The following is a 12,218-nucleotide window of genomic DNA, read 5'->3' as shown; positions in this document are numbered from 1 at the left end:
GGAAGCTATTCCTGTTAGGAACATAGGAAGCTGGCTGCCTTCTACCGAGTCAGACCCTTGGCCCATCTAGCTCAGTATTGTCTACACTGACTGGCAGTGGCTCTCCAAGGTTTCAGGCAAGAGTCTCTCCCTGCCATTCCCAGAGATGGCAGGGATTGAACCTGGGTCCTTCCACAAGGAAGGCAAGTGCTCTTCCTCCATGACCCCATCCCTTAAAGAGGAATATCTCACAGCTGGCAGTGCTCACATGTTGTCACCCATCCAAACACAAACAAAGGTGGACCCTGCTTAGCAAAGGGGACAATTCATGCTCGCTACCACAAGACCAGCTCTCCATCCTACATGTGCCTCTTTGCTCATAGGAACAGAGGAAGCTGCCTCGTACCGAGTCAGCCCATTGGTCCATTTAGCTCAGTGTTGTCTACACCGACTCAGCAGCTCTCCAAGGTTTCAGGCCAAAATGGTTCCCAGCCGCACCTGGAGATGCTCCCAGGATTTGAACCTGGGACTTTCTGCAAGCAAGGCTCCACCACTGAGTCAGAGCCCCATCCCTAACTATTATTGGTACATATGGAGCAAGCCACTTTCAACTTTCTCTAAAATTATTGCCTATCTCTAGTCCGAAGGCATTGCACACCCAGGCCCAATAAAGACAAGAAATGATGACTGGATGAACTAGGGCCACTTACAATAACCGAGGAACAATAATTAGAGTGTGGGTACCTCCTCTATGGGTCAGCCTCATAAGGAAGACTACCCAAAACAGGGCGAAGACTGGGTCTTAATTCAGCCCGGGCAAAGTCCGGACATCATAACAACCGTGAGTGGTTAACCACGCTGAGGAGAGGCCAACCAGCCCCACCCACCCAGGCTGCTGAGTGGTGGGTACCAGCCAGCCTCCGAGTAGGGGCGGATCCCGCCCAGGGGCCACAAAACCTGCAAGGACTGTTCCTCGGCTTGCCTACTCGCCTAAAATGGTCCTCCAGTCAGACAGTGATCAAGGCAATCTACACCAACCCGCACTCATCGGCAAAGTGACCAAGCATTCAAGAATGGCAACCTTACAATTAACTTCAGTGAGAAATAGGCGGGGAAAGGCCACAACAGAGCCAATAAGGTGTGATCCAAAAAAATTCCTACTTGGCCCCAAAATGAGACTGGACAACCCTCACTGAAATGGAATGGGATGGAGGGGTGCTTCGCCCAAAGGAACAGGAGGAGGACGGAGCGGGATCCGGCGGCTTATGCAGCCGCTCTTATGCTCCCATTGGACGGCCCGAGACACGTGGCTCAGGAGCCAAGATGGCACCCCCTGTGTCTACCTCAAGGGCTGTATACAAGCCATCTACGGCAACGGGGAGCAGCAGGACTGCAAGGTGTCAGAGGAAAGTGCTTTCACTTCACCACCTTATTGGTATCACGAATCTGCAGCTGGGGAAATGCTAATGTAAAAGAAAAATAAATAACGGGGTGGCTGTCTCCTCTTTCCCAGCAAGGAAGAGCTATTGTGAACCATCTTGAGACATTGGCCTCAGACAGTATAAAAATGTTACATAAATAAATAAAAACATTTTATTCATGCTACAATTCCTCAGCATGATTATATGCAACCCCCTGTACCCCCAAAATGCTGCTTCCGGGGGTCAGAGGACCTTCTGTATCAGCATAGATTGGGGTACGGGAATTGCAGAGGACTACCTGCCAAAATTGGGCGGAGGCACCCTTTGGGTGAGTGGAAGGAAGCATATTGTTGTATACAGGAGGACCTTGGTATTCGCAGGGTTTCCGTTCTCAGCTAGTATCGTGGATAATGATACTGAGGCATTGGAATCCGGGGGATAGGTTCCGAAGGGCAGGGAAATGCAAAAAAAGGGCAAAAAACCCACCCAAAGAAGCCAAATAAAGTGCCCTACCATGCACCGCAGGTCCCCAGCATTCCAGCCATCTCCCCACCCCAAATCTCCACAACTCCACTAATTTTTGGCACAAAATCGTGATTTTAAAGCATTTTTTCCTTTGAAAATGAAACCGCGAATGAGTAACGAGACCGTCCTGTATTCTTGTAATAGGATATTACAAGGATCTTGTATATTAACACTAAGGTAAAGTGTGCCGTCAAGTCAATTTCGACTCCTGGTTGCCCACAGAGCCCTGTGGTTTTCTTTGGGAGAATACAGGAGGGGTAGGAACATAGGAAGCTGCCATATACCGAGTCATACCATACGTCCATCTTGCTCAGTATTGTCTGCACTGACTGGCAGTAGCTTCTCCAAGGTTGCAGGCAGACAGGGACGGCTCTTACCAGTAAGCAGAAGATGCACCGCATCGGGGCGCAGTCTGCAGGAGAGCGTCGAGCTGATGATACCTCCTTTAAAAAAAATTAAATTCCAGCCACCGCACGGCTGAGGAGATGGCTGCGGGGGTGCGTGTGTGTCCTACTGCCTACACCTCCCCACCAGCGGTGGGAGCGACTGAACAAGAGCAACGCTGTGGCCTGCTGTTTGGCCCGGCGTCGCTTCCCAGTTGCAAGGCGCACCTGTGCAGTGAAGTCTATTAAGTATCTCGCAGTTAGGAAGTAACACCAGGCCAAGCAGCAGGCCACAGCATTGCTCTGATATCTTCTGCCGCTGCCGGGGGCGGAGGTGTAGAAGGATACACATGCACCCCCACAGCCATCCCCTCGGCCATGCGGCGGCTTTTATTGGTGGGAGGCGGTGAGAAGAAAATGGCACCAGACACAGTGATGATGGAGGAGGTGGCTGGCGGCCCCACAAGGGAGCCCTGCGGTGGGCAGGAAAAAATGGCAGGGAGGAGGGAGCCCGGTGGGGAGAGAAAGTGCTGTGGCGGGGGGGACAGCCTGTGACAGGAGGAGGACGGGGACCTCTGGAACGCTCTCTGTTTCTCGCCAAGACTGCTCCATTCTCATTCTCTCTCTCTCTCTCTCTCACCCACCAAGACTGCTCCATTATCTTAAATACCCAGGGCCTAAGCAGTGTAGGGCTTTATAGGTTATAACCAGCACCTTGTATTTTGCCCAGAAGCGTATTGGTAGCCAAATAGCTCTTTAAGTATAGGAGTAATATAATTATAATTCTATTATATACATATTATGTACATAATTAAGTAAAATTTTGAATACACACTAATTGTATTTATTTTGAATTTTCATTTTTTACTATAGCTGGGGGTGGGGTGCTCAACAGAATGTTGCATCAGGGCGCCAGAGCCGGCCCTGCAGGCAGAGATCTCTCTCAGCCCTATCTTGGAGATGCCAGGGAAGGAACTTGGAGCCTAGATGCTCTCCCCAGAGTGGCTCCTTCTCCTAAGGGGAATATCTTACAGCGCTCACACTTCTAGTCTCCCTTTCGTATGCAGCCAGGGCAGATCCTGCTTAGCTTAAGGGGACAAGTCATGCTTGCTACCACAAGGCCAGCTCTCTTCCCGGTTTGCCATTGGTTTGCCACTTGCCTCCTCCCGCACAGTATGAGATGATGCCTTTCAGCACCTTCCTATATCTCTGCTGCCCAGTATAGTACCAGCAGGGATTTGAACCAGCAACCTTCTGCTTGTTAGTCAAGCATTTCCCCGCTGTGCCACTTAACTGCACCCAACTGCTTACAGACTAACTTGGTGGTGTACTATGCTGCATGTCATAGAAAGGGACCTGCCCTCAGGCTTGTGATCTAAAGATGAGACCTAAGCAAGAGTGAGAACCTCAACTAGGATGAATAAAAGAAGAAGAGGGATTGTTTCTCAGTAGGATTCAGTCCCTGAAATGTTCAGATGGGGTTGCGGGGGAAAGACCTCTGTCTGAAATGCTGGAGAGGCTGCGGTTTCTTAGTGCAGAATGCTGACCTGGAGAAACCATGGACAGGATCCTTAGACGGCGGCTTCCTTCATAAAGGTCATTCCAGAAGGTTCTGGAAAGCCCGATCGGGTTTTACTGCTTTTAAGAAAATCGTTGGCAGGTGCCAGTTGGATGTTGTGGAAGAGCATTCCAGCTCTTGGGAACAGCCAGCAAGAAATGGTGGAGGTGGAAAATGGAAACAGAGGTTCAGGGCTCTGAAAAGGGATTCGTGGCAGAGGAACAAAGAGAATGAGAGAATACATAAAAAGAAGAGTGTGTTGAGGGTAGAACTTAGAATTTTCGATAATGGAACTGCATGCCAGATGAGGCTGTGAAATCTGAATTGAGACATCCACAAGGATGTCTCAATAACAAGAAGTCATAAGTGATCTAGGAAAAGGAGGGAGGGAGGTAATCCTAAAACCTAGAGGAACAGCGGCTGCATGCAGGGGTTTTCAAACTTGGGTTCCCAGATGTGGCTGGGGATGATGGGAGTTGTAGCTATCAGTGTTGCTGCAGCTGATGGGAATTGTAGTCCAGAGATGTCTGGGGACCCAAAGGTGAGAACCCCTGCCATAGGAAATCTGGAACCTAAATAGAAATGAGTCCAAGTGTTTTGCATCTCTGAATCTCTAAATGTTGAGCTGCTGTGATAGCTAGCAAGCATACCCCTGCTTACCTGAAGAAAGAGTCACCTTTTTAAAAGTGGTGTTTCTCTTACCTTTAGCAGGGAGAGAGCAGCTGGCCCTATCCAGCCCCAGCACAGCATCCTTTCAGTGGCTGTTGCTGGTGTCTGCCTTATATTATCTATCTAAAAAGAGTGAGCCCTTTGGGGTCAAGGAGCCATCTTATTGATTATTTATTTTTCTGCATAAATCGCTTTGGAAACATGTTGAAAAACAGTATATACGTAGTGGTAGTAGTAGCACATAGGAACATAGGCAGCTGCCATATACTGAGTCAGACTATAGGTCCATCCAGCTCAGTGTTGTCTACCCAGACTGGCAGCAGTTTCTCCAAGGTTGCAGGAAGGAGTCTCGCTCAGCCCTGTCTTGGAAATGCTGCCAGGGATGCCAGTACCCATGTCAGGTCACGGTTACTTGGGAAGATGGTGGACCTCTGCACAGTAAGGGATAGCCAAGGCCCTCTTCTTACTATCTGTAGGATGTCTGTCAGTAAAGATACCACTAGCTGGCCCCATCAATACTGAAGACACACCAGTCGGAATAGCAGGTTGGGTGTGTGGAAGCCATAGGAAAGAGTTGTGGTATGCAAGGACAAGACAGTGGAGCTGAATCAGGAATATTAACGATTTAATGAAAGGAAAGGGAAAGGTTGTGCCGTCGAGTCAGTGTCGACTCCTGGTAACCGCAGAGCCATGTGGTTTTCTTGGTAGAATACAGGAGGGGTTGACCGTTGCCATCTCCCACACAGTATTCAGCACCTTCCTGTATCACTGCTGCCCGATATAGGAGTTTCCCATATTCTGGGAAACACCAGCAGGGATTCAAATCAACAGCCTCCTGCTCTCTAGGCAGGTTGCTTCCCTGCTGCACTGTTAGGTGGCTCTAATGGTTTAATGAGACAGATATTATTTACAGAGAGGCCAGTGCAGTCTGCCTTCAGTGCTCTTGCTGCTGGCTGTTTGTTAGCCCCGCCTCTACTCCAGGACTGGAATATAAGTAACTAAGGCACCATTCAAAATCTGGCCTGGATCAAGGAATGGGTTAACCAAAAACACCACAGGAGGTCTTAAGAAAACCCAAAGTGCATGGTTCTTTATGTCAGAAACTACTTCAGAGTGAACAAAGGATACACACATCACGACCACAAATGCTAACGTTGGGACGATGCAGGGATCAGCAAGGCTCCTGTGCACATTCGTGAAGCATCTCATATTCTTTAAACTTAAACCAGTTTGGGCCCTAAAACTTGTGTAACCAGCCTTTACTACTGTGCTTCCTAAATAACTGTTATAAGATATTTGGAATTGTTAAGGCTGAAGGCCATTGTGCCCCATTCACCGCTGAGAAAGCCTCCAGCTAGGCTTCTTTACATAACCGCTAACATGATTAACTAATTGCACAGTGGTGTGAGATGATAATTTTGTTTCCATTAGAAAATCCCTTTCACCAAAGGCAAAACATAGGAATATAGGAAGCTGCCATATACTGAGTCAGACCATTGGTCTATCTAGCTTAGTATTGTCCTCACAGACTGGCAGCGGCTTCTCCAAGGTTGCAGGCAGGAATCTCTCTCAGCCCTATCTTGGAGATGCTGCCAGGGAGGGAACTTGAAACCTTCTGCTCTTCCCAGAGCGGCTCCATCCCCTAAGGGGATTATCCTACAGTGCTCACACATGTAGTCTCCCATTCATATGCAACCAGGGTAGACCCTGCTTAGCTAAGGGGACAAGTCATGCTTGCTACCACAAGACCAGCACTCCTCTCCCTAACTAAATAGATAAAACAGCAAACAAATACATAGGGACTGCCACTGGGTCAGCCCTTACACAGGGCTGAAGTTCAGGATGTTTCAAAAAACTAATGCTTAGTGGCTACGAAAATAGTTACAGTTCAAAGAAGAGAGGTATTGCAGGTTTTCCTGCATTCTGATTTCTGACCACTTCTCTTGGTGGTTCTAGTTTTACCTGAGTCCCACAGTAATGAGGTTTGGAAACGTCTGCCGAAAGAAGCCATTAATGAAAGTCATTTTGAGACAGCTCTTCTTGGCCATAAATAAAGAGTAAGAGGCAAGAATGTTCAGATCAAACACTACTTTTCCCCCCACTCCCCGACATGGAATGAGGAAGCGTCATTGTTTCCTCTTGTTTGTCAAGAGGGTTGCTCGCCTTCTTGAAGGAAGGCTGCACCTATCAGTTGTTTTAGCAGCTTTAGTAGCCATGTTGGATAAAGTGCACGACAGTCATTAAGCTGAACCTGTATGTGACCAATGCTAGACTTACAAAAGTCAGTGGGTGACACCCAGGACAACAGACCACTTGCAGAAGGACACTGTACAAGCGCAAAACTGTTGTGCCACCTCAGAAGGTCTCAAACTTGGGTCCCCAGATGTTGCTGGACTTCCATTTTGGTCATTGTGGCTGGGGATTATGGGGTTTGAAGTCCAACGACATCTGGGAACTCAAAGAGCAGTGTTGTGCAATAGCGCCGTTCTACAAATCTTTTTTTAATCATAACTAAGATAATGCCTTGTGCTAACACAAGTTTGCTTGCTCCACTGGTGGTCCGTTGCTCTGGATGTCCACCATTGTCTCTGGGACATGAACCCGAAGTAACAATATTTTCACAATACTGTATCCCAGTCTTAAATATGAGAAGGGGGAGATAAAATATGAATTCTAGTTGTGTTTAGGAAGAGGCTACATGAAGCATGGAGTCAGTAGAACATGTAGCAGACTGTGGGATTCATAAAACAATAACTTGACCTTGGAAACTCTTTTCTGTGTTCGATCCACCACTGCAAAAACTCTGAGTCTGAAGAATACTGGATGCCATTTTTAACTGTTCCTGACAGTAGACTTTTCTAAAAACCCAGCAGATGTATGTGGAAATAATGAAAAATTACCACTGAGATTATGATTTGTAAAATGTATTTGGCTACTTTTATAAAATTATACTCTCAAGGGAATACTGTCAACACTTAAACCACTTTGAACTTTTCTGTTGAAAAGCGATATATACATATTCTTCATGAAATAAATAAATAATCCTGCTGGATTTCCCCCCTCAAGTTGTCAAAAATGCAAGATGTCTTGGATGCATGGCACATCCTTGCATATTTGGTAGTCTTTAAAATTCCATTTGGATTTAGGAGAATTAAGGGGTTCCTATCTGTATTCTCTGAAGGGTTTTCAATTTCATTTTGGCTATTGAACTAAAAAATGTGAACTATTACTTTGTTGATCTTGTTCTTGACCCGAACTGCATTATGAACTGAAAATGTGTTCTTAGTGAATTGTTAAAAGTTCTTTGAAAACTTGTAAATCCCTGTAATTTATGTCCCTGTGGCCTCCTTCACTTCTCTTTGTCCTTCTGCTTTTAATTTAAGCGCAGTCCTGTTGGGGGGCGGGGGTGTACCTGTAAAATACTATTTTTCCCCTCAAGGACAATTTACAATCATGACTTTAACATTTTAGTGTTCCTAAACTCATAGGAGCGTCTTCCAATGCCGAAAAGCCAAGTTTGGGTCAAGAAGCTCTTTCGTAGTATTGTCTCATTAAGTGCTGTTGGAACAAAGCTGATTTTCGCAATTCTCGGTTTGTCAGCAGGACTTTATAGAGCTAGCAAGTAACCTAAGAGAATTTCTCTGGAAGGTACCATTAATGGTGTTCCGTTGTGACTTAAGATGCACACAGTTCTAAAACTTGCTTGCATGACAACAGTTCCGTTTATCTAAACAATGCCCTTTTTCAAGTCAACGGCACTGATAGAGACCCGGATCAAAGTACAAATGGGCGGATCTTTGAGTCCCTGCTTGCCGAAGCTCAGCGCCATACATCATACAATCTCAGCTCTATGTCGCTCGCTGCCTTTTATCATTGCCTGTACGTCTGGAGAGTCACTTTGTTAGTAGCAGCCCCTCTTAAACCCATTTGTTCTCAAATCCACTTGTCTTGGTCTGTCTGCATTTGTAGGTATGACTAGCCTCAGTATTTATTTGTCTCTTTATAACCTATTTAGTGTTTTTTTTTTAAAAAGCAAGGTCCTCATTGTTGGCTTTAATGTGCAATATATTATCAAATATTCCTTTAACCTGCTGTGCCGCTATTGTGCATTAAAAACAAAGCATGGTGACGAACTATACTTTAGTCTATCTCTTTATTAACGTTCTCAGAGCTGTCACATCTTATTTACCGGAGTTGCAACTGATTGGATAGGTCTGTCGCAAACTTGCTCTAATGTTGTGCTGTCTGCATTTTTCAGGTGATCGTCCAATCCGGCCGCCACCCCACCGTCCTGCAGAAGCTGTGCCAGCTGCCTTTCCAGTACTTCAGTGATCCTCGCCTCATCAAAGTGCTCTTTCCAACGCTCATAGCCGCTTGTTACAATAACCCACAGAACAAGATCATTCTGGAGCAAGAGATGAGTTGTGTGTTACTTGCCACGTTCATTCAGGTACATTGCTGGGTGACTGACTCGATCCCTTTGCTCAGTCATTCTTCTGCATTTGAAGCTTTCAAAATTGCATTCGGTTCCCGTAAAATCAGTCGATCTTTTCCCCTCAATGAGGCACTTCTATCTACACGTTTTTCCTTAAGGAAGGGAATTTGGGTCTACGCTAAATATGGTTAGTATATTTGTATTTCAGATGAGCAGGACATATTTTCAACAACATATATCTAATACTTGACCATTTATTCAAATATATATTGGCAGCCTACTCTACAGATGCATGTGTGTTTTAATGTAATGCAACTCAGTACGAAAGGATAAGGTGATATATTTACATCGCAATATATGCTGCTTATTTTACTGATATGAACCGGGTCATGAGTGGCAATATTCTAACTATTCGGAGCTTGCAGCCTCTAGTTATATACACTGTCATTTCTGATTTCTGGAGCATGTAAGGATTTGTAGTATCTTTTTTGCATACAGTTCTTCTGTATATCAGTTGGGAGGTGAGGCGGGGGGGTTGCTGTATAAAAGAAACACTTTCCATACTTTAATCTGGTGGAATTTATTACTGCAGTTTCTTCTCCACAGCTGTTGCTTTATCTGTGCAGTCCAGCAAGTATTATTCTCATCCAGCTCTCTGTTTCAGTGCTGCTTTTAGGAAACTTATAATTAAATGCTATACCCAAGTGAATAGCATTTATACACTATTATACTGGAGTAAAATAAGACAATATTTTCTTGCACTTTCGAATTGGTCTAGCAGTGGACTTTCTAAACAGTGAGGGAAGTGGTGTGATAGTTAAATGCTCTAAAAATTTTGTCTCACTCAGAGTATTAAAATGTATTTTTAAATGACATTAATAACAGTGCACTACTACTGGAATGTTTTCTCTTCTGTAACTTATGTTTGTAGGCATGTAACAGCAACTGGTTGCAAAATATTCGACGAAAAGCTCTGAGTGCTTCTGATCTGTACAGGTCAGAAGCAGATTCTGCAAAAAGCAGGCAGGGGACAAGAAAACAGGAGTGCTGATCTTTACATGGATAATAAGTTGTTTGCTTTCACTGAGAGAGCAATTGGCATTCAGCTGCAACGTTTGATTGGGAAACTATAGCACAATTCAAATAGAGCTTAATTTTACTCAACATTAATTTAGGTACTTTAGCGTTTTGATTTCCGGTTCACATGGATATATACAACCCGGCTGCCTGAAGACATGTTTATTTCTCCTAGGTTTTTGGAAATGGTTTAGTCATCAGGAATCAAAATCTAATATAATATTAAACAAACAAACAAACAGGCTGTATAAGAGGCAAGGAATATTTTTCTTGCAGATATTTTGAAATGAAAACCAGGTTTGCATTTGTTCTTAGATTTCAGCTTGCTATCATGGGCAGACGCAATCTGTGCGCCTTCCTCAGGCAAATATCCTATTTGTTTCAGTAGCGAGAGTCCTCCCTTTGTGGGGGAATGTGAGATACCTGACCTCAGGATTGGAAAATAAATGTTTACCATATGGGAGAAATGGAGTTTAAAAAGAGAATTTGGTCTGGTTGCATATATGTGGGGATGTATAAAGATGAAGTACTAACATACAGAAAATGTAGAATTTAAAGCACACGCATGCACGCACGCACTAAAATGAAAGTGAAATATATAGGTGTTCTACCACTACACATTTGATGCTGTTGGGAAAGCTTCTTTCCTGCTGCACAATAGGTCATGAGTCTTTTTTTAAAAGATATGTTTCTTCTTCTTGTTTTAGAAACTACTTGCATTAAAGTAGACTTAACAAAAACGATTCAAGCCAGTTTTAATCTTCCTAGGCATTGCTCTCTTTTGGGATATGTTCATATGGTCTTAAAGCTATAACTAGTTCTGGCGATGACTTCTAAATGCATTATGCACAAATCAAAGGGGCTTTTTGCAGGGTGAAATTATATCCTCCTTTTATTATTTATTTATTTGTTTGTTTATTAGAAACATTTAATATACCGCCCACTCCGAAGACTCTGGGCGGTGTACAAAAACATGCAAAGCAAAACAGCATTAAAATTACATTCTAAATTAAAAACTAAAGTAACTAACAAAAAAGAAAAAAAACCAAATAGGTAAACTACAGGGCAAAAGCCTGGTGAAAAAGAAAAGTCTTCAATAGAGATTTAAAAATCAATAAGGAAGGAGCTAAAAGAATCTGAAGGGGAAGGGAGTTCCAGAGAAGTGGGGCAGCAACCGAAAAGGCCCTTTCACAGGTCCTAGCACCCCGAACCTCTCGGAAATCAGGGACCGACAGAAGGGCCATTTGAGAAGATCTGACCGGATGGGATGTAATTGGATGGGAGAGGCAGGTCTGTAGGTAGACAGGCACCAAACTCCGCAAGGCTTTGAAGGTCAAAACCAGGACCTTAAATTGAACTCAGAAGCGAATAGGCAACCAGTTCAGTTCCTTTCTACAGAAAGGAACTGAAACTGGACAAAAGCAGAATCTGTAATGATTCCAGCCTCTCTGGAGTATGTATTCTGTGTGTCAGGAATTCCTGTATTGGACTCATTTTTGCTTAGATTTTACCCTGCCAAATGAACAAAGAGGCACCTTTTTAAAGTGATGATTCTCTTGTGTTTAGGAGGGGGAGAGCCATTGGCCCTATCCATCCCCAGTACAGCATCCCTGCAGTGGTTGTTGCTGGTGTTTACCTTATGTTTGTTTTTACAGTGTGGGCCCTTTTAGGACAGGGAATCATCTTGATATTTTTTCTATATAAACCGCTTGAGAAGTTCTTTGTTGAAAACTGATACATAAATATTCATAGTAATAATAACTATGATAATTCATCAGTGCATATCCTTAACCCAAAGGCTTACCCTTAAAACCCATTAATGGAGCAAAAAAATTTAATTACTGGCCGTTTGAGATGCTTTAGGTTTTTACTCTTGCTGTTATTAACGTTAATTAGTTGCTGAATTAAAAGTCAGAATTCTTGACCAGATCAAGTTCGCCACTAGGATTTTAAAAGGTATTTCAGATATGCTGAAGGACATGCATGTTCTTCTTTCATTGAACCATAGACACGCACTCCATGCCATATCACAAACTGCTTTTGAAACTCCTTACTTTCAAAACTTGTTTACTACCTTTGAAGTTCCCTTAGGTTTCCATAACACATTGGACAGTTCTTTGGATCCTAGCTCCTGTATAAAGATGAAAACAGGATCAAGCCCATATTCAGAT

At 44.1% G+C, this 12,218-nt stretch overlaps 1 protein-coding gene across 4 annotated transcripts in view; it reads left to right on the top strand.

Annotated features, from left to right (window-relative positions):
* SCAPER (S-phase cyclin A associated protein in the ER) overlaps positions 1-12,218 on the top strand; it is a 265,705-nt gene that overhangs the window by 248,851 nt on the left and 4,636 nt on the right. For all 4 annotated transcript variants that reach the window (XM_053272259.1, XM_053272260.1, XM_053272257.1 and 1 more), the window contains one exon: positions 8,794-8,985. In XM_053272259.1, the coding sequence (XP_053128234.1) occupies positions 8,794-8,985 (192 nt within the window). The remainder of the gene's footprint in view (positions 1-8,793; positions 8,986-12,218) is intronic.

Source organism: Hemicordylus capensis, chromosome 10 (genome assembly GCF_027244095.1).
Source record: "Hemicordylus capensis ecotype Gifberg chromosome 10, rHemCap1.1.pri, whole genome shotgun sequence".
Lineage (NCBI taxonomy): Eukaryota > Metazoa > Chordata > Lepidosauria > Squamata > Cordylidae > Hemicordylus > Hemicordylus capensis.
The sequence above is the reverse complement of the archived record's forward strand: the minus strand, read 5'-3'. Positions and strand labels throughout refer to the sequence as shown.